Raw genomic sequence first — 23,300 nt, 5'->3', positions numbered from 1 at the left:
ACAAATGTTAACTCATGCCACGTATTTAGGATGAAATTGATCGAAAATTATTAATTTGTTTTTGAACTTTTCTTTTAAATGAAAGTCATTACAAATTGTTTTTTGTTGAAGAAAGTCATAACAAATTATTACATTGTCATATGAATCTCTCAATTATTCACTAAAAATCAAGATGGATCTTGAATTATATCACTCCATATCAAATTAATCATTGAATTATTTATCTTAACTATCAAATCTATAGTGTCTAATAAATGTTAAAAACTAAAATAATGTGTTTAACTATAATTTATTACATTTTCCTGATTGAATTGAAGTTTCATCCATGTTTAATGTAGATTCAATGGTCTTTATGAAAAAGTGTTGAAAACCACTTCAAATTCTTGGTTTTCTACGTACATAGGAATATGCTCATTTAAGCGTAATTTTGCATGAACCCTAAATGTGTAGTAGAAAATTCTCCAAAGAAATAAAACCACCACCCTTGAGAAACACGTACCAATAAGAATCATTAACACAATTAATTAAGATGAATACAAGGTAAAGTACGGTATCTGTCTAAAATTTGTTCATGGATCATTCCAGCCTTTACCAGCCCATTTCCTTTCAGTGCTCTGATATCAAGCCACAAAGTCTTCTTCAGGAAATGCAACCTTCAATAAAAACTTAAGGGTCATGTTAACCAGTGTTCCCGGGGTACTAGTTAAGAAAATCATAAAGAAAAAGTTTTAAATTAAAAAAGACAATTTATTAATTTTAAGGGATTGACAACACAATTTCCAATACAATACATACTATATTTGGTTCTAAACTAGTGTCCCGGAAGCACCGGTTAACATTATCCAAAACTTAAGAGCCTCCTATAATATGTACATTAAAGTCTCAAGACATAAACTAAAGCTAGTTTAGTAACACTCTAAACTAAAAGCTAGTTTTTAGTCCATATGTACATTAAAGATCAAGAACAAGTGAATATTTTGTATATGAAAGCCCTAAAGAATCTCCAATCCTGGTGGTTGAGGGGCGGTTTGTAACACCCTCTTTGAATTATTTGATTGTTTTAATAGGTTTAGAATATATTTATATGATTATGTGATTTATTAAGTGGCTTATTTTAGTATTTATGAGATTTAAATGATTATGTGGTGTGTCGTTATTTTATTAAGTAGTGTTATTTTATTATTTAATATAATAAGTCTTGAAAATAGAAATAAGATTAAGATTGTGGAGCTGTTTTGAGAATTTAGAGAGTTTAGTGGATTAAGTGTAAATAAGATAAAATAGAAGGGAAGAGATAAATAGGAGAAACTAGGTTTAGAATTATTTTTCACGTACAACCAGTTTTGGAGAAAAGGTAGAAAACAAGATAAGAGAAGAACCAAGAGGGAGAGAGACTGCCGATCATCAATACTAAGGTAAGGGTAGGACTAACTTTCTCTAATTCTAAGTATTTTAATTCTGAAAACTGGATTTAACATGATGTAGGTGGTAATTTTGATGATTAGAGAAATTAGATTTTGGTTTGGAATTGATTGTTAAAGAGTAGGTAATTCAATGAATTAACATAAGAATTGAAGTTCAGGCTGTATAATAAACATAGGTTGAGTTTCCTATCAAATTTGGAATTTGGGTTGATGAAATTGGGGTTTTTGGAGTGAAAACTGGTCTGTTCCCGCACATTTGTCCGTCGCAACTCGCCACAGCGAGTAAACTTACTCGCCTCGCAAGCTGCACTTTGACAGCATCCCCTGTTTGGCGTTCTTGCATCTTTTTCACTTGTTTCTGTTTTGAATTGGCCTTTGGTGTAAACATGAAAGTTGTAGATAATTGTGTTAGCTTTCCAGTGGCTTTGGTTTGACTTGAAAATGATTTTTGGTGTTTGAGATATGATGAAAATACTCCAAGGAGGTCTTAGTGAAATCTTATGAAAATTCAGCATAACCATTTCTAAGTTAATCCAAAGCTTATGGGATAATTTCAAACCTCAAAACTAGAAGTATTATGAGTTCAATTAAGGTGTTTAAGAGTATTTAATCTATGTTGTGAGTTTGTCCTTGGGGTAGAGACGAGGTTGTTTATAATATTAATGTTCTTCAGAGAGTCTGAAATTAAAATGATTAATGTTGTTGGTTTTGTGAAATAATTATATGTCTTATGTGGAAAATGTATGATGTTTAAGTTGTTGATACTTTTCATTAATATTGTTATGTTGTGAATTACTTGTTCTGTTTCTGTTGCTGTTGAATATTGATCAAGTTGCAGATGTTGGTTTAAGTTGTCTAAGTTGTAAGTTGTCGTTCCAAAGTATTGGAGTCTTACGTTATTGTTTTATAAGAGGTTGTGTACTCTTACGTCGTTGTTTTATAAGAGGTGGTGTACTCTTACGTCATTGTTTTATAAGAGGTGGTGTACTCTGATGTCGTTGTTTCATAAGAGGTGGTGTACTCTCACGTAGTTGTATTGACAGGTTGACGTTGTCGTCGTTGAATCGTTGAAGTTGTTGTTGATGACAAACCATGGAATGTTAATGATCATGTTGTCGTTTATATTATTATGAGATGATGATTATGTTGTTGTTTATATTATTATAAGATGATGAATATGCTGTGTTGCTTATATTATTATGAGATGATGATTATGTTGTGTTGTGTATATTATTATGAGATGAAGATTATGTTGTGTTGTTTATATTATTATGAGACGATGATTAAGTTGTGTTGTTTATATTATTATGAGATTATGATCACGATGTGTCGTTTATGTTATAAGATGATGTTTATGATATGATGATTTATGATGTTATATGATGATGATTATGATTTGATTATTATGTGCTAAATGATGATGTATATAATGCGATGAATATGAAGTTAATAATAATTAGAAGTTGATTGAGTTATTAATGAAATATTATAAGAAGATTTAATGTTACTAATTGATGAAGTTTAAGTTGTTAAATGCTTTTGATGAATTATATGCTTATTATTATTGAATGTGAAATCTCACCCCTTCTGCTTGGAAATGTTGTTCTTCGTATGAGTAACTTGCAGATGATCGAGAATAAGTTGTTGTTAGATTGCTGTCGTGAGTGACTATCTTCCATGTGTGTCTTTAGGTGCTCTGATACGTAACGGGATGAGAACTTTGTTGCATGCTTTTCTATTCCTTACGTATTGCTTAATGAATTTTCGTAAATAAGATGTTGATTGGATTTGTATGAGATATTAATGATGATGCCTTCGTGCCCAAGAATAAGACTGTGTTAGATGTTTGAATAAATTCCGCTGTAAAGTATTAATTATTATGTTGTTGAATTTTGAAGGATAATTAGTTAATTATTCCATTTATGATTTTAAGAAAAGAAGTGTGACATTCCGTTTATGTAAATTACTCTGATTAATTAAATGAAATTTTTATATTGAAAAAACGGGGTGTTACACGGTTTGTGATTGGGTAGCACATAGAGAATTTCACATATGTCAAATTTGAGGGGAGTATATTTTGAGATGATACTACAGACATGAAGGGAAAAAAAAATTATTTCTATGCTATCTCAAAAAAGTACATAAAAAAAATGAGATTTTAAAGTGAAGTAGTGATCACTAAACAACAATGAGTTGAATGTGTCTTAAAGAATTTCTTCATTGATGAAACTTTATAAAGCGAGAAAAATGAAGTTAAAGAATCTCCTAAAGTTACACTACAATAGAAAAACATTTTTTCACACTGTCTAAAAATGTCATTAGATCAAACAAATAATAGTGGAATTCTGCTCATTACTTAAATAGTATCACTCATTTCTAAAGTAAATGTCCAAAATGTCTCTACGCATGTTAACATGCGTAGCATGACTTAAGTTACGCTAGTTATAAGAGAAACGTAACTTAAGTCACGCTACGTGCTGTTATTAGCCTAGGCATAACCTCATTATGCATCATTTTCAAACACCACACACACACAAATTTCAATCGTCTCTCAAATTATCCAACTCCAAAATTCCTTCAACTTCAAATCATACAACACTTCAACACTCCAACAATAAGAACAAGTAAGCTTTCACTTAAATCATGTTGGTATGATAGATTTTTTCACCTAATCTAGAATTTTTAGGTTTATTGTTTTGTTAAAATTTTATTTTATTTTTTGCAAGAAATGATAGAATGTTACATGCAAATGACTTCTAGTGCTTAATTGTTATGATGTAAAAATTATTTTTTTTACGAAATTAAGAAACTCATTCTTTAAACAAAAAATATAAAATTTGGAAAATATTTTTCGTAGTAAAAAAAATTATGTAAATATAAAATTTCAAAAATTAAATTTCAAATTTTTTAAATTAATATAAATGAATTTACATTATAAATGAAATGCTATAAGCACCTTTTCTTCAAAAAATAAATGAATTTACATTATAACTTTTTTAAAAAAAAATAGGCACAAATGCCATGTGTACCCTTAAAAAATAATAAATAAAATTAATTATACAATCAACACGCCACATAAGCATATATGCACAGTCAGCATACCATACAATGTATAGGGGAGGAGTGTTTTTCGAAAAAATAAAGTTTTACAAGGATGCAAATCAAACCGAAAATTTTATAGGAACGAAAACCGAAAATGGACTATATTACAGGGTGAAAAACACTATTAACCCTTTATTATACGTGTGTTAATGAAATACTTAATAAAATAAAACTTTCAGCTTGTATTTCACCCTCGGTGGTGGAAAGAGTATTTTCTTTTGGCAATTAAATGTTATTTTGACGATAAAAAATTAAAGGGTTTTTTTAGAAAAACACTTATGAATGTATCTTTTAGCAATCCATACTTTAAGGTGTGATTATCAAGAGTTCGAGTATGCTCAATTTAGGCTAAGCTCCATTTAGGGTTTGGATGCAAGACATGTGGCAAAAAAATATCTAACGGTTGAGATTTTAAATTAAAAAACAAATATTTGTTTAATAAAAATACATAATAATAACAAACAAATCATGTTCTCTTCTTCTCTCATATCGCAACAATCTTTTATTGTTTTTAGGGACGGAGGTGGTATTTATTTAAAAATTAACTTTCAATTAAATAATTAAATTATAAGTTTCATTCTATACATTCTTTCTTTCTCCGAAAAAGATCAACAATTACTTACGATCTACAAAAGAGTTATGATAAAGGATCTCTATGTAACATTTTCCTTTCTTCATAGAACTGATACACAGACAGAGTGGGTGCATGTGCTTATTTATCTTGTTGTCTGAAAGTTGAAGTTGTGTCATCCATCCAACCGTACTTCTCTTCCGTACTTCATAGAAAGTGTTGAGAAACGCGTTTTTAATAAAATCAAAATATTATTCATCAAAGTCGTTAATTAACAGATCCAAATTTTATTTTAAAAAATCACCGACAACCGCGTTTTCAATCTATAAAACCAAGCATTTTCTCCATATATCATAGTACATTAGTAGTAGTACTTGCAAAAGCAAAAAGAAAACAAATTAAAGAAAAAAAATGGGACCTCTTATGATTTCTTCATTTAATTTTATTTGGTGTGTTTTATTATTGGTTTTATGTGCAGTTAGAATCCACGTTGAAGCTAACGGTTGGCTTAACGCTCATGCAACGTTCTATGGGGCCAATCAAAGTCCAACCAGTCTTGGTATGACATTTTAAGTTGTAGAGATTTTTTTTTGTTACATAAGTTTTAGAGATGTCAAAATACATATGAACTTTTTATTTTTTATCTTTAATTTTTAAGAAATTATATTCGTACAACCATTTTATTACAACTTTCTTGACAAAATTTTCTTTCATATTCACATTATATTCTTATTTTCACTCTTCATTTTTCTCTCATATTTACATTATATTTTTATTTTATCTCTTTATAATTTTGGTTTTTGTATCACTACCTTTATTTCTTTGTAAATCTATAGTTGTCTCATAAGATGTCAGACAAATAGTTGTTCAAATAACACAACTCTTTTATATAAGTTTGCATAATCTTCATGTGAAAAAGAAACACTAATAATACTAATAATAGTAATAAAGTTCAACATGAAGAAAATCTTTATTATATTTAAAATTAAATAATTAATTTTGGATACACTCACATGCATAGATCATACTTAGTTTTACATGGTTCCCAAAATATTTTATATAGACCACCTCTCTAAATCTTCTTTACATAAATCTAAAATAATTTTTGTTGTGTTATCAGCATGCATCAATATCAATATGATTTATAAAAACACTTCAAATTTTGATCTTGAACAGAAATATATAATATACTGAATGGTTTTAAATTTACTTAAACTTTTAGCAGATGATATCTCTTTCACTGTGTGCGCATATATTTGTGAGCCAGCGAGATTTTTTTTTTTTTTTTTGGCTTTCGCACCGGTTTTCGACCCATCAAAGGTGGGCAACTAATCCAGCTCGTGCGTAGAGGCATGTGCACTGGCCAAACGTTGTTTCTCCTGGGAATCGAACCCGATATTCCTCAGGTACGTCCTTGGAAGGAGCTCCTTGCCACTAAAGCTCAAGCAACTTGGTTAAGAATTTTTTTAATCAAATAGGAAAAATTTGAAAAAAAAGTTATGACAAAGTTATTGAATAGTGTAACACTATCCAAATGTTACATCAGTCTAATTTGATATTTCCAATTAGTTATGATCAAAAGGAGTAAATCATGAATGTATAAGGAAAATGTTTAATGTAGTATACCTTGAAACAGAAAGAGATGAGAGAGTGATGTGATAATTATGGTATATTAACGATGTAATATAAACTAAAATGAGATGTTGAAATGAGCATAGAGTTTTTTTTTTTTTAAAACATAAAAATGGAATATATTAACAACGGCGGTGAAACACCTAAGTAGATGTACTAAAAATCCACCCCTAAAAGCAGTCAGACATACAATGAAGAGTCAAAGCGAAAGTCAGTCGATACCCAAACATATTAAAGGATCTGATCACCATCTTTAAACACCGTACATGAAATTGGTCTTATTAACTTTAAGCCACCAAAAATAGTGAAATTTAACTTTTTCTACTAGCTGTTCAATGATGGTTTTGATATTATTATAAAGTCTATTATTATGTTCATTACAAACAAACCAGACACAATATCAGTTGTTTAAATATCATAGTTGAATTTTGTAAAAAATAATAATATCAGAGTTTTTTAAATATCAACTTGAATATATGCTTTTTTTTTTTATCAAGAACTTGAATATATGCTTTTTTTTATCAAGAACTTGAATATATGCTAATCAAACTGTTAGAATTAAAGATATGCTTTTATATTTTAATCTTTACTAATCATTTATGATTTGATTCCCTTTGTTTAATTTAAGAACCTTCTGATAATTTAATATAACATTAATCTTCTTTATGATTATGACAATATTTTAGGAGGAGCTTGTGGTTATGATGATACCTTTCATGCTGGGTTTGGAGTGAACACAGCAGCAGTGAGCACCATGCTTTTCAAAGAAGGGGAGGTTTGTGGTGCATGCTACCAAGTTATATGTGACTATAAAATTGACCCAAAATGGTGTCTTAGAAGTCGAAGTGTCACAGTAACTGCCACAAATTTTTGTCCTCCAAACAATCACGGAGGATGGTGTGATCCTCCACACCATCACTTCGATATGTCCATGCCTGCTTTCTTTCGCATTGCACGACAAGGAAATGAAGGCATTGTTCCTGTCCTTTATCGAAGGTATAATAAAACATATCTGTCTTTAATAGGCAATGATGGTGCATTCTTTGTTACAAAGTTGAAACCAAATACTTTAGACACATGCATAGAACATCTTGAAAATTTTATACAAATCTAGATATTTTTATAGAACTGTAAATTTTACATGAATCTTAAATTTATGATTGTATAGGATGCATCAAGATTGACATTGTTTAACAAAAAACCAACAACTGGATAAAGAAATCACTATTTTTTATAGGGTCATGTTAACTACTGCCTCAAGTTAACTAGTGTTCTTGAGGCACTAGTTAAGAAAAATTTGCATTAAAAAGAATATTTTTCATACTTTCAACAGTTTGACTACACACTTTTTAAGAAAATTTTACCTAATTTGATTCATTGACTAATGTCTCAGAGACACTCGTTAGCATTTTCTTTTTTTATAAATAAAAAATCTGATGAGGTTAATGTTTTTATTGAAGACACAATGAAAGGGGTGTGAATAGCATCTCATTTCAAACCCATATCTTAATAACTAACAAATAATTAGCATTTTCTTCAACAAAAAAAAAAAACAAATAATTAGCATTAAAATAAAGTTTGTGTGTGTATATATAAAATAATCAAGAAATATCTCCCTTTATATGATACATGATGAGGGAATTTCATAATTTTCAGATCTCTGAAAATCTCTAAAAGAATAAATTAGCACAGTTTTCTAGACAAAATTTTTACTTTCGTTCCTTAACATGTGGGTAAACTTTTTTGTAAGTCCATATTATAAGGTAGGCCTCACCATATTATATATACATGTAATTGAACAGGGTAGCATGCAAAAGAAGAGGAGGAGTTAGGTTCACATTGAAGGGTCAATCAAATTTCAACATGGTGATGATAACAAACGTGGGTGGTAGCGGTGATGTAAAGGGGGTGTGGATAAGAGGTTCCAGAAGTGGAGCTTGGTTGCCATTGCACAGAAATTGGGGAGCTAATTGGCAAAGCAGTGCAGATCTAAGGAACCAAAGACTCTCATTCAAGGTTACTTTGGTTGATGGTAAAACATTGGTGTTTCTCAATGTAGTGTCTTCCAATTGGAGATTTGGACAAACATTTTCATCCCATAATCAATTCTTTTAGTTTCTCATATGAGCTGGAATGAAGACATATATCAAACATGTCCAACACCCTGCAATTTTAAAAGGCATGAGTGGAGGATATATATATATGATAAAGTTAATTTCTTCTATTTTTTAAAATTCATATTTTTTTTTAAAAGGATGTAATATGGATATTCAGAATCAAAGTATGTATCATTATTCATTGTCATGTGCTCTGATCCAAGGGAGTATTAAATGTTTGTAATTTCATTCACATATAGAATAAATAAATGATGATTTGAAGTGGCATGCATGTAATTTTATTCTTGTACTTTAAAAAATTAATTAAATTATATACAACTGAAGGGGCCATGATTTGGTTCAAAGAGATGAAACCATGGTCAATGAGAAAAGGAGTGCCCCTCCAAAGTTACATTTAAGGATTCAATAAAGAGGCTCTTCATGTGAAAGGGGTTGATGACAAGATGAAACCTATTTGTTGAGGAAAAGACCGGAGAAAGGAACAAAGTTCAATGAAAGTATTTGGCTTAAAGTCCCCTAGGACTTCAACTATTTGTTACAACATATGAAGAAGTAGATCTAGTATGAAGAAATGTTGGAGGCTAATAAAGTCATGAATGGAAACCCATAGAAGTTCAGAGAGACCCCAAGGGTGAAGGTTTGGGTGAGATAGAGATGGAAGACGATGCTCTGCAAGATACTGTGAATATAACCCACTCAACGCTTCTCGGAGCTGCATATTATAGATATGTTCCAAATCCGATTTCAAAGAAAAGGGTATCGAGTACCTATAAAAGGGTCGAGAGTGACCTGGGATCTACGAGATCAAATGATGAAGATTCGATTAATGTCGTGGACATGTAATAAAAGATTGCATCCAATTGAGGACAAAATAGAAAACCTGATCCAAAAAGGAAAGTTGGGCAGGCTCGAGGTAGGAAACAAAGGAGGGTCTCAAGACTGAAGAGTCGTGTTAGAAGTCTCCTCCACTTAAGTGGAGATCAGTGGCTGAGACTGCTGAGGTCAAGAAATCTGAGAAGTAGTCTCGATATTCATCTTCAAAACATTTTGTAGAGGCACGCTCTATATCCAAGGGAATGTAATATGTGTCCAAAAGAATGTTCATTCCATGGAAAGATGTATTCGCCATCATGTCTTGTATAGGGTGTAACAGCCCGATTTTTCGCCAGATTTTTTTTAATTACTTTTATTATGTGTTTTATGTGCATGTGTGTGATTATTCATCATTGGGTGCATTTCCATGGGTTTCCGTGTTAGAAGGGTATTTTAGTCATTTTGGACTTAGGGGTATTTTGGTCATTTTGTGAGAACGGGTGAATTATAAGTTTGATGAGAATTATTTTTAGTATTTGGTGAGAGCCATTAGTTTTACCGAGTTACTAGAGTAATAATTAGTATTTTACCGTTTAGTGACTGTTGGTGATATTTTATCGTTAATTAACCGTTATTAGTGAATTGTCGTTGTGTGTGTAGAAACATTTTAGATGTGAGTTGAAATGGGTTATGTCCATTAAGTTGAGGGTTAGGCCCATTTATGGGACATACTATAAAAGCCTAGTCTTATGAGAAATTTCCACACACTTTCATTTCATAAGATATTTTTGAGAGAGTTAGAGAGAGAAAGTAGGAGCAAGAGGAAGAAAGGGTTAGAGAGAAGAGGACTTGAAGAATCAAGGATTGGGAGAGAGCTAGGAGCAAAATTGAAGCCTAAGCTAGGGAGATTAATCTAACTAAGGTGTCATACCCCAATTTTTGACCCAAGATCTCACTGACACACGCCATTTAAACCTGATCGGTCTCACGTTTCAGTAAAAAATTCGGCAGGGAGGTATTTTGAAATACCTCATAAAGTTCCGAATCGGGTCCTCTTCTCTCAGTCTTTGATTATTTATTTCCATCTTTTAATTTAGAACTCTAATTTTAATTTTAGTCCAAGTTAGATTAAATTTCTTTTATTCCCATTTTAATTTTTTCTTTTTTTTTAAAACCAAAAATGTAGATATTACCCTTTTAATTATTTTTTTAAGTCCAAAAAGTCCAAAATCCAAAAATGTCCAGGTGCAAAATAACAGCATCACGCGTATGCTGTTCCAATCCAAATCCAGTTCACACTTCTTCTGAAACAAATCCAGTACGCGTTTCCCTTTTTCTCCTCCACAAGCTACTGATTTTTTGCTCATCAGTAACAAATCCTAGCCTCAAACTCACTCTATAAATAGAGACCTGCACAACAAAGAAAGGGACGGAGAACAACAGAGCACAGCAGAGCACACGAACAACAGAACGCAGCAGAGCACACGAGAAACAGAGAAAAAGGCATTGCACAGAAACGGAACACGGCCGCGCGCAACACAACCCACACACGCACACACAGAGGCGCGCAACCCCCAAACCGTCACAACAGCAACAAACACGCACACACAGAGGCGCGCAACCCCAAACCGTCACAACAGCAACAAACACACACGCACAGAACCGCAACATCAACAACACTGCATCACACAACGACACACACGCACAACATCACAGAATCGGCCACAAGAAAGCCGAATCCGTTTCTTAAACAAAAGGTATAAATTTCTTTTGTTTTTTTTTAGATCTACGCGTTTGGGTAAAGGTTTTGGGAACTTGAAGGCTAGAAGTGAACAGAGGGAGGGAAGTAGAAGAGAAAGAGCGGAAAAAATAAAAAAAAGGGGAGCTTTTTTAGCTCCGGCGCGGCGGCGCAGCCGCGATGGCTCGCCGGCCACCGCGCCGGAATTCCCCCGGCCACCCCATCTCCAACCGGAGAAGAAGAGAGAGAACAGAGAGTTTAGAGAGAGAAGGGGACGGAAGAGAGAGAAGGGGGGGAAGGAAATGAAGAAATTTAGGGTTTACAACCCTTATATACTCTTCAAACCGGGTCGCCCATGACCCATGACCCGCGACCCGGTTCGTTTACTTAAAGCCCAATTCTTTTTTTTTGCTTTCTGCACACCCCTGCTTACTACTGCACCCCACCTTGTGTTTGGACCTTTTTTTATTCTTTTTTTCGTATTTATTTATTTTTATTTATTTTTTTTAACATTTTAATTTTTATTGCAGACCTTAGAATGTAAATAGGCTTTTTATGTAATAGTCATAGATTTTATATTTCTAACTTAGGGTAGCCGCGTTTTTATTCTTTATGCTCCGTTAGTTTATATTCTAATTCATTTATTCAAAAACAACAAAAACATGCAAATAACCAAAAATCACAAAAACATTTTCATAAACAAACCTTGATCCTAAATCAAGCGATCGTTTTTTTATTCTATTTTCTTAAACAAATATCAATCAATTTAATCATGCTTCGAGTCATCTTTCTTTTAATAAAAAACACAAATCGATTCTTATTTTGCCACTTGGCTTTTTTTTCATTTTAAAACCCTTTTTTCAAAACTAATAAAAAACACTCAACAAATCAAACGTCATTTTCTACCCCGAACTACGAGGTTTTGATCCTTCACGGGTACGTAGGCAGAGGACACTCGTCCTTCCAAACAATAAAAAATGTAGATAAATTAGGTCTCACTTTATTTTCTTTTTCATCACATTACTTCTTTCTTTTCAAAAGCAAGCAAGTTATAGCACATTAAATTAAATAAAACCAAGAGGTTCCCGTAGAGTACTACGGACGTAAAGGGTGCCAATACCTTCCCTTTATGTAACTAACCCCCGAACCCTAAATCTTTTCAATATGGGGTGTTTTGAACTTTTTTCCCCTTTTCCTTAAAAATTAAATGTTCGGTCGTGAAACAAATTAGTGAGTCAAAAGCTAATCAAATAGCCTTGATCTCCGAAAAATGACGCGACAGAAATGGCGACTCCACTGGGGACCCCCCCCCTAAGAGGGTTGAGCCTAACTGAGCTTTATTTAATTCTTTGTGCTATAACTTGCTTAAAACAAAAACAAAAAAATAAAGATGGAAATAATTGTATATATCCTTTATCTTCTCTCTTTCTTCCTTTCTTTTTAAATATGAGTGGTGAGATAAAGCCCTACACCCGGGCTTGAGAGAAACATAAGATAGGACGGTGGTATAACCAAAGTGCCTTTCCGAGAGTCAAGTCTCGTGTTTAGGTTCATGTGGTACAACCCCACTCAATGGAGGAATCTTGAAAGTAATCTATGTTGGCATGAATAGTCGTGTTGGCATTATATTTTCAAGTGACCGTCGAAGTTGAGGACCTTTAGTTACCCTTAACCCATCTTAGCCTTTTTAGGACGTAGTGCGGTGGCTAATCAAGAGTAGTCTTGAATTAGTTGATACGCGATACTACACTCAAATGAAACTTTCCTACGGATATTATTGGATCAAGAGTAGTCTTGTAACCTGATAACATTCGGAGGTAGTTGATGACTTTGGGAACTGGATAGAACCCGTGTTACAGGTACAAATGAAACCATAGTCCTTACCAAATGGGGGTTATTACCTTTAAACTCCAACATGATAAGCTTAACCTACGCATAATCATGCATACATGCATTCATTCATAATTTTATCTTTTTTCATCAAAAAATATCGAAGGGCTTATACTTGTTTTTGTAAATATCATAGGCATGGAAAGAAGAAATACTAGGAAGTTTACATTCAGGAAATTGGATCTAGAGAACTTAAAGAAGCTTGCATTTGAAGTAACTAGCTTGGAGAACTTTTGTGATCGTCATGGGAAGTTGCTTGGTGTCCTCTGGACAAATATCGATAAGGGGTGCTTGGAGACCTTGGTCCAGTTCTATGACCCTGCTTACCACTGTTTCACCTTCCCCGACTACCAACTTATGCCTACCCTCGAAGAATACTCTCACTTAATTGGCCTACCCGTACTTGATAAGGTACCTTTCACTGGCTTAGAACCCTTTCCCAAAGCTGCCACCATTGCAAATGCCCTCCACCTCAAAACCTCTCTCATAAAAGAAAAACTCACCCTAAAAGGGAATCTCCCAAGCTTACCTACTAAATTTCTTTACCAACAAGCCTCCGATTTCTCCAAAACAAACAATGTTGAGGCCTTTTACTCTATCCTAGCTTTACTCATCTATGGCCTAGTATTGTTCCCAAATATTGATAACTATGTTGACATCCATGCCATTCAAATTTTCCTCACAAAGAACCCAGTCCCCACATTGTTAGCTGATATATATCATTCCATTCACGATCGAACCCAAGTAGGTCGTGGGGCTATCCTCGGTTGCGCACCTTTACTATACAAATGGTTTGCCTCCCACTTACCTCAGACCCACTCCTTTCAAGCCAACCCAGAAAATCTCTCCTGGCCCAAAAGAATCATGTCCCTTACCCCATCCGACATAACCTGGTACCGTGCCACTTGTAACTTCACGAACATCATTGTCAGTTGTGGAGAATACTCAAATGTACCCCTTCTCGGTACGCAAGGAGGAATCAGTTACAATCCTATCCTTGCCAAACGTCAGTGCGGATGTCCAATGGAAGCTAAGCCAGATAACATCTACCTACAAGGTGAATTCTACTTCAACCATGAAGATCCCTCAAACAAAAGAGGGAGATTCGTCCAAGCATGGCATGCCATTCGCACACTCAATAGAAGCCAATTGGCGAGGAGATCAGACTCTTTACAGGGGTCTTACACGCAATGGGTCATCAATAGAGCTTCCGATCTGGTCTTACCATATCATTTGCCGAGGTACCTATCTTCAACAACCCCAGCGCCGGCTTTACCCTTGGCCCCCGCAACTGTGGAGGAATGTCAGGAGAAGTTGGCCCGATCGGAATGTGTGGGTGCTACCTGGAAAAGGAAGTATGATGAAGCTATGCTCAAGATGGAAACTATGAGTGGTGAGATAGAGCAACGAGAGCATGAGGTTCAGAAGTTGAGACGACAAATAGTAAAAAAGAATGTTCAGATCCGAGCTCAGAGCACAAGGCTATCACAATTTATCAGCGCAGGGGAGCGCTGGGAGTTCTTCAAGGATGCACATTCAGATTCTGATGAATAGTCTACTTCAAAGAGCTCGAGAGTTCCCAGTTTTTCTTTTGTTCTTAGCTTTAAGTTAGATATTTATCTTATTTTTGCAAAGCCTATCCCTTGGCTTCGTTGTCTAGAAAGGGAATTATCTGGTAGTATGTAAATTATTCAATGGAACTCTCAACTATGATATTTACAAAAATACTTTCCATAAGTCCTTCGATAAAAAAATACGTCTATATTTTTGCATAAACATCATGCATCATCCTGCATTTCATAGTCTCAAGTCAAAGTCTCACACAAACTTTCTTTCCCAGAGAAAAAAGTCAACTCGTTTCAAAAGGTGGCCCCACGTATCATCTACAAGTCAACCCGTACTCACTACACTCGAGCAAACGTAAAGAAGAAGATGGATTATCTTGAGCAGGAAAATCGGGTACTTCGTGAAGAAATGACAGTCATGCAGACTAGGATGGACGAGATGGCTGAATTAATAAAAACAATGGCAGAAACTCAGACTCAAGCTCAAGCACAGATTCAAGCACAAGCGCAAGCATTGGCACAAGCGCAAACTCAAGCTCAGGCCGTAACAGAAGCGCAGGCCCGATCACAAGCACCTCCACCCCCTCCTCCTATCAGAACTCAGGCCGAGCCATCTTCTTCTTGGACACTATGTGCTGACACTCCAACGCAGTCCGCTCCGCAACGTTCCACGCCTTGGTTTCCACCTTTCACTGCTGGGGAGATATTTCGTCCTATCGCTTGTGAAGCTCAGATGCCCACTCACCAGTACACGGCTCAAGTACCCCTACCTGCCATGAGGGTCACTCCAGCCACCATGACCTACTCAGCACCTGCGATACATACAATTCCGCAAACTGAAGAGCCTATCTTTCATTCAGGGAATGCAGAGGCTTACGAGGAAGTAAGCGATCTACGAGAAAAGTATGACGAACTACGCCGAGACATGAAAGCCCTCCGTGAAAAAGGGAAATTTGGGAAGACTGCGTACGATCTCTGTTTGGTACCGAGTGTGCAGGTGCCTCACAAATTCAAGATCCCAGATTTCGAGAAATACAAAGGAAGCTCTTGTCCTGAGGAACATCTAAAAATGTATGTGAGAAGGATGCCTGCGTATGCCCAAGATGATCAGATTCTTATTTACTACTTCCAAGAAAGCTTGACCGGCCCTGCTTCAAAATGGTACACAAACCTAGACAAAACAAGGGTTCAAACTTTCCGTGACCTTTGTGAAGCTTTTGTGGAACAGTACAGTTACAATGTAGACATGACTCCGGACCGAAGCGATCTCCAAGCCATGACTCAGGGAGATAAAGAGACGTTCAAAGAGTACGCCCAACGGTGGAGAGACACCGCTGCCCAAGTCAGCCCACGAATTGAGGAGAAAGAGATGACCAAGCTCTTCCTAAAAACTCTGAATCATTTTTATTACAAAAAGATGGTCGGGAGTACACCAAAGAGCTTCGCGGAGATGGTTGGTATGGGAGTACAGTTAGAAGAAGGAGTCCGAGAAGGACGCTTAGTAAAGAATACAACTCCTGCCAGTGGGACCAAGAAGACCGGGAATCATTTCCCGAGGAAGAAAGAGCAAGAAGTCGGTATGGTGACTCATGGAAGGCCTCAACAAACTTATCCAGCCTATCAACACATTGCTGCCATCACACCCACCTCTCACCCTTTTCAACAAACAAATAACCATCCTCAAATACCGCAATATCCTCAAATACCGCAATATCCTCAAATACCACAATATCCTCAATTCCCACAAAATCCTTCACCACAAAATACTCAACAACCATACCAACAACAACCATACCAACAATTCCCATACCAACAATACCCTCAACAAAATTTCCAACAACAACCTTATCAACAACGCCCACAACAACCGCGACCACCAAGAATGCCGATTAACCCAATACCAGTCACCTATGCAGAATTACTTCCCGGCTTACTCAAGAAAAACCTTGTCCAAACTAGAACAGCTCCTCCTATCCCAGAAAACTACCATCTTGGTATAGACTCGACCAAACTTGTGACTTCCATGAAGGGGGCCGTGGCCATAACATTGAAACTTGTTATGCCTTTAAAAGCACAGTGCAGAGGTTGATCAATGATGGAAAAATAACTTTCACAGACTCGGCGCCAAATGTCCAAACAAACCCATTGCCGAATCATGGTGCCGCAACAGTCAACATGATCGAAGATTGTCAAAAGACTCGTCCCATTCTGAATGTTCAACATATCAGAACACCCTTGGTCCCGTTACATGCCAAGTTATGCAAAGTCGACCTTTTTGAGCATGATCATGATCTCTGTGAAATATGCCTTATGAACTCCGGAGGATGTCAGAAAGTAAGAAATGATATTCAAGGGCTTCTAGACCGAGGAGAGCTTGTGGTCGAAAGGAAGTGTGATGATGTGTGTGTAATAACTCCCGAAGGACCTTTGGAGGTATTTTATGACAGTCGAAAGTCAACTATCACCCCTCTGGTGATCTGCTTACCGGGTCCACTACCATATGCTTCTGAAAAAGCCATTCCATACAAATACAATGCCACCATGATTGAAGAGGGTCGTGAGGTTCCAATACCGCCTCTATCTAGTGTGGATAATATTGTCGAAGACAGTAGAGTTCTGAGAAATGGGCGCGTTGTTCCCATACTGTTCCCAAAGAAGATTGATGCTACAATAAATAAGGAGGTTCGGACTAAAGATGCTGGTATCGCCAAAGAAGTGGATCAACCCAATGGGGCTGGTACAAGTGCAGAGTTTGATGAGATTCTCAAGTTAATAAAGAAGAGCGAGTACAAGGTTGTTGACCAATTGATGCAGACTCCATCCAAAATATCCATAATGTCTTTATTACTAAATTCTGAGGCCCATAAAGATGCATTAATGAAGGTTTTAGAACAAGCTTTTGTGGATTATGATGTAACGGTGGGTCAGTTTGGCGGAATAGTAGGGAACATCACTGCATGCAACAACTTGAGTTTCAGTGATGAAGAGCTCCCAGCAGAAGGAAGGAACCATAATCGGGCGCTGCATATATCTGTGAACTGTAAAACCGATGCTTTGTCAAAAGTGCTGGTGGATACTGGATCATCTTTGAATGTGTTGTCCAAAACAACTTATACCCAACTCACATACCAAGACGCACCTTTGAGACGAAGTGGGGTAATGGTGAAAGCTTTTGATGGCTCGAGGAAGGATGTCCTTGGAGAGGTGGTTCTACCCATCACAGTTGGGCCACAAGTTTTCCAAGTTAATTTTCAAGTCATGGACATTCAAGCTTCGTATAGCTGCCTACTGGGTCGACCCTGGATTCACGAGGCAGGGGCTGTCACATCCACGCTGCATCAAAAGCTGAAGTTTGTAAAGAATGGGAAGCTAGTAACTGTAAACGGTGAAGAGGCTTTATTGGTGAGTCATTTGTCATCTTTCTCTTTCATTGGGGCAGACGATGTCGAAGGGACACCTTTTCAAGGGTTTACTATAGAAGATAAGAATACCAAGAGGAATGAAGCCTCTATCTCGTCTCTGAAAGATGCTCAGAAGGTCATACAAGCAGGAGGGTCTACAAGCTGGGGAAAGCTGATAGAGCTTCCAGAAAACAAGCACCGAGAAGGTTTGGGTTTCTTCCCATCTACTAGTTTGTCCACAGCAAAGAAGGGCACTTTCCACAGTTCGGGCTTTATCCATGCAATCATTGAAGATGATCCTGAAAGTGTGCCACGAGGTTTTATAACGCCAGGAGTATCCAGCCACAATTGGGTTGCCGTAGATGTTCCTTTTGTTGCTCACTTGTCCAAGTAATGCATTTGTCTAGTTTATGCTTTTCTTTTCAAAAAAACAAAACAAAACATCCTTTCGCCCCGCCCCAAGCGAAAGTGAACTTATCTAGGGCTTTTTATCTCAAGAAATTATCATCAATAAAATAAAAATGTCGTTTTTTTCCCGATGTTTTGTCTCATTTTCTTTTATGCTTTTCTGAAAAGTGGTAATACAAAAAACCCAACATGAATTTTCAAAAAAAATCTGCATGTATCTTCTTTCTAAAAATCATCCATCACATGTGCAGATTAGAAATCGACGAACCCGTTGAACAACATAACCCTATGATCTCTCCCAACTTTGAGTTCCCTGTATATGAGGCGGAAGAAGAAGAGAATGAAGAGATCCCTGACGAAATCTCTCGACTACTCGAACAAGAGAGGAAGACTATTCAGCCTTATGGGGACGAACTAGAAGTGATTAACTTGGGCACCAAAGAAGACAAGAAAGAAATCAAGGTTGGGACATCGCTCGAAACAAGTGTTAAAAAGCAAGTGATAGAGCTCCTCAAAGAGTATGTTGATGTGTTTGCCTGGTCCTACCAAGATATGCCGGGTCTAGACACTGATATTGTGGTACATCACCTACCTTTAAAACCTGGGTGTCCGCCAGTCAAACAAAAGTTGAGAAGAACACGTCCTGACATGGCTCTCAAAATCAAAGAAGAGGTACAGAAACAGATCGACGCTGGTTTCCTCATTACATCAAATTACCCCCAATGGTTAGCTAACATAGTGCCTGTTCCAAAGAAGGATGGTAAGGTCAGAATGTGTGTTGACTACCGTGATTTAAACAAAGCTAGCCCGAAAGACGACTTTCCTTTACCTCATGTTGACGTGTTGGTTGACAGTACTGCCAAGTCTAAAGTCTTCTCATTCATGGATGGATTCTCCGGTTATAATCAAATCAAGATGGCACCCGAAGATAGAGAGAAAACATCATTTATTACACCTTGGGGCACTTTCTGTTACAAAGTAATGCCGTTCGGTTTAATCAATGCCGGAGCTACTTATCAGAGGGGTATGACTACTCTTTTCCACGATATGATACATAAAGAGATTGAAGTCTATGTGGATGATATGATAGTCAAGTCAATTACTGAAGAAGACCATGTCAAGTATCTACAGAAGATGTTCCAGCGCCTGAGGAAGTACAAACTTCGTCTGAATCCCAACAAATGCACTTTTGGTGTTAGATCCGGAAAGCTTCTAGGTTTCATTGTCAGCCAGAAAGGCATCGAAGTAGATCCTGACAAAGTCAAAGCCATCAGAGAGATGCCTGCTCCGAGAACAGAAAAAGAAGTAAGGGGTTTTCTTGGACGACTAAATTACATCTCCCGGTTCATTTCTCATATGACTGCAACTTGTGGGCCGATATTCAAACTACTCCGCAAAGAACAAGGTATTGTGTGGACCGAAGATTGCCAGAAGGCTTTTGACAGCATAAAGAAGTACTTGCTAGAACCACCGATTCTCATCCCTCCAGTTGAAGGAAGACCTTTGATCATATACCTAACGGTGCTAGAAAATTCCATGGGTTGTGTGCTCGGACAACAAGATGAAACCGGAAGAAAAGAGCACGCCATTTATTATTTAAGCAAGAAGTTTACTGAATGTGAATCTCGCTACTCCATGCTCGAGAAGACATGTTGTGCTCTAGCCTGGGCTGCCAAGCGTCTCCGTCATTATATGATTAATCACACTACTTGGCTGGTATCTAAAATGGATCCAATCAAGTACATATTTGAGAAGCCCGCTTTGACAGGAAGGATTGCACGGTGGCAGATGCTACTATCTGAATATGATATCGAGTACCGTTCCCAGAAGGCAATTAAAGGCAGTATTCTTGTTGATCACTTGGCTCACCAACCGCTTGAAGACTATCAGCCTATCAAGTTTGACTTTCCTGATGAAGAGATTATGTATTTAAAGATGAAAGATTGCGACGAGCCACTATTCGGAGAAGGTCCTGATCCAGATTCAGTGTGGGGTTTGATATTTGATGGGGCCGTCAATGTAAACGGCAACGGCATAGGGGCGGTACTCCTTACTCCTAAAGGTGCTCACATCCCTTTCACAGCAAGACTCCGGTTTGACTGCACGAACAACATCGCTGAATATGAAGCCTGCATCATGGGTATTGAAGAAGCCATTGATCTAAGAATCAAGAACATCGAGATATATGGAGATTCAGCTCTTGTAATCAACCAGATCAAAGGAAAATGGGAAACTCTTCATGCAGGACTAATACCTTATCGAGACTATGCAAGACGTTTATTGACCTTCTTCAACAAAGTGGAATTACATCATATCCCTCGGGATGAGAATCAGATGGCTGATGCCTTGGCTACTTTGTCTTCAATGATCAAGGTGAATCATCACAATGACGTGCCGCTAATCAGTGTCAAATTCCTTGATAGACCCGCTTATGTGTTTGCCGCTGAAGCAGTTTTCGACGATAAACCGTGGTTTCATGATATTAAAGTGTTTCTCCAAACTCGAGAGTATCCTCCTGGAGCATCCAACAAAGATAAGAAGACTCTCAGAAGATTATCTAGTAATTTCTTCCTGAATGGGGATATCTTGTACAAAAGAAACTTTGACACGGTCTTGCTCAGATGTGTAGACAAATATGAAGCTGATTTATTGATACATGAAATACACGAAGGATCCTTCGGAATTCATCCTAATGGGCACACAATGGCTAAAAAGATATTGCGAGCAGGCTACTACTGGATGACAATGGAGTCAGATTGCTACAAGCATACCAGAAAGTGTCACAAGTGTCAGATATACACCGACAAGATTCATATGCCGCCAACTACACTCAATTTACTTTCCTCTCCGTGGCCTTTCTCTATGTGGGGCATTGACATGATCGGAAGGATTGAGCCCAAAGCTTCAAATGGACACCGTTTTATCCTAGTGGCTATTGACTACTTCACTAAGTGGGTTGAGGCCGCATCGTATGCCAATGTGACCAAACAAGTAGTGGTCAAATTTATCAAGAATCATATCATTTGTCGTTATGGCATCCCCAACCGGATCATCACCGACAACGGAACAAATCTAAACAACAAGATGATGAAAGAATTGTGTGATGATTTCAAGATCGAGCACCATAACTCTTCACCTTACAGACCCCAAATGAATGGTGCTGTCGAAGCTGCAAATAAGAATATAAAGAGGATTGTCCAGAAGATGGTGGTGACTTATAAAGATTGGCATGAAATGCTTCCCTTTGCATTACATGGATATCGTACTTCTGTACGCACATCAACAGGGGCAACTCCCTTCTCCCTGGTATATGGCATGGAGGCAGTACTTCCTGTAGAAGTCGAGATTCCATCATTAAGAATTCTAATGGAGGCTAACTTATCAGAAGCTGAATGGGTTCAAAATAGATACGACCAATTGAATCTGATTGAAGAAAAGCGCATGGCAGCCCTATGTCACGGACAGTTATATCAAAAAAGGATGAAACAGGCTTTTGACAAGAAAGTTCGTCCCCGTGAGTTTAAAGAAGGTGATCTCGTGCTCAAAAAGATTTTCTCTTTCCAACCAGACTCCCGAGGCAAGTGGGCTCCTAATTATGAAGGACCGTATGTTGTTAAAAAGGCCTTCTCAGGTGGTGCCATGACTCTACAAACCATGGACGGTGAAGAACTTCCACGACCTGTGAACACGGATGCAGTCAAGAAGTACTTTGTCTAAAAATTTTAAAGAACAGCTCGGTAAGTCGAAAACCCGAAAAGGGCGGCTTAGGCAAAAATGAGCGTCTCGGTGGACTGAAAACCCGAAAGGGCGGTCCAGGCAAAAATTAGAGACAATAAACAGAGATCATTATCCTGATAGAATGAAAACCCGAAAGGGCAGTCTATGCAAAAATTAAGGATTAAAAAAAAAAAAAAAAAAAAAAAAAAAGACAAAGTAACTGCATCCAGTCAAACACAGATACACTTGGGGCATACCTGATATCAAAAGTATTCGAGCCACAAGATAACGGATTTCAAAGTTGTTAGAGAACGATAGGGTTATGAAGTTCAACGTACCTTTCCATTTTAAATTACCTTTTCTTTTCAAACTTTGTAAAGAACTCCATGAAGTCATGCCATTGGCATAGCGTCATTCGATTAATAAACTTTGAGCCTTTACCTCTCTTTTGACTCCTACTTGTTTTGTTTCTCGATTTTTTCCTCTTTTACTGATGATAATACTTTGAAATAGATTTCTAAAAAGTTATATAATAAAAAGCATAAACAAATAGATACAACTTGGCACTCGGGAGTAAGAAAGGCATATGTCAACTCAAGAGAGGTTAGATCCTGCTAAAAGCGTGGCTCAACACTAAGGGAAGTCTCTGAATAAACAAATACAAAAAATGAGCATCCCGGGGGACTAAGAGCCCGAAAAGGTAGTCCAAGTAAGGGTTAAGGACTTCTGCCAAAAGAGGCATGACTGCCAAGGCATATCAATGGAGCGACACTCTGTGCCGGCTTGCAAATCGCGGGCTCTTCTTCAAAATTTGTTCACAAAATGGTTGCGAAGAGTGTAGTACAAAAGTGCCAATCCATTTCCCACCTTACATACCATATTCTGCCTCATCGAGTTCTATCTATCACCTACAAAAGACATG

General features: G+C 36.8%; 2 protein-coding genes across 2 annotated transcripts; both read left to right on the top strand.

Moving 5' to 3' along the window:
- The first annotated feature begins 5,493 nt into the window (after positions 1 to 5,493).
- LOC120577720 (expansin-A12) lies at positions 5,494 to 9,062 on the top strand. The gene is made up of 3 exons (XM_039829557.1): positions 5,494 to 5,656; positions 7,416 to 7,725; positions 8,532 to 9,062. The coding sequence occupies exons 1-3, from the start codon at positions 5,509 to 5,511 to the stop codon at positions 8,842 to 8,844; spliced, it is 771 nt and encodes a 256-aa protein (XP_039685491.1). The 5' UTR covers positions 5,494 to 5,508; the 3' UTR covers positions 8,845 to 9,062.
- Positions 9,063 to 15,219: 6,157 nt separating this feature from the next.
- Positions 15,220 to 22,513, top strand: LOC112422058 (uncharacterized). Its single transcript, XM_039829061.1, has 3 exons — positions 15,220 to 16,846; positions 16,930 to 18,637; positions 18,913 to 22,513. The coding sequence occupies exons 1-3, from the start codon at positions 15,220 to 15,222 to the stop codon at positions 22,376 to 22,378; spliced, it is 6,801 nt and encodes a 2,266-aa protein (XP_039684995.1). The 3' UTR covers positions 22,379 to 22,513.
- Positions 22,514 to 23,300: the final 787 nt, after the last annotated feature.

This window comes from Medicago truncatula, chromosome 8 (genome assembly GCF_003473485.1).
Source record: "Medicago truncatula cultivar Jemalong A17 chromosome 8, MtrunA17r5.0-ANR, whole genome shotgun sequence".
In the NCBI taxonomy this organism is placed as follows: domain Eukaryota; kingdom Viridiplantae; phylum Streptophyta; class Magnoliopsida; order Fabales; family Fabaceae; genus Medicago; species Medicago truncatula.
Note: the sequence above shows the minus strand (reverse complement) of the source record. Positions and strands in the feature narration are given on the sequence as shown.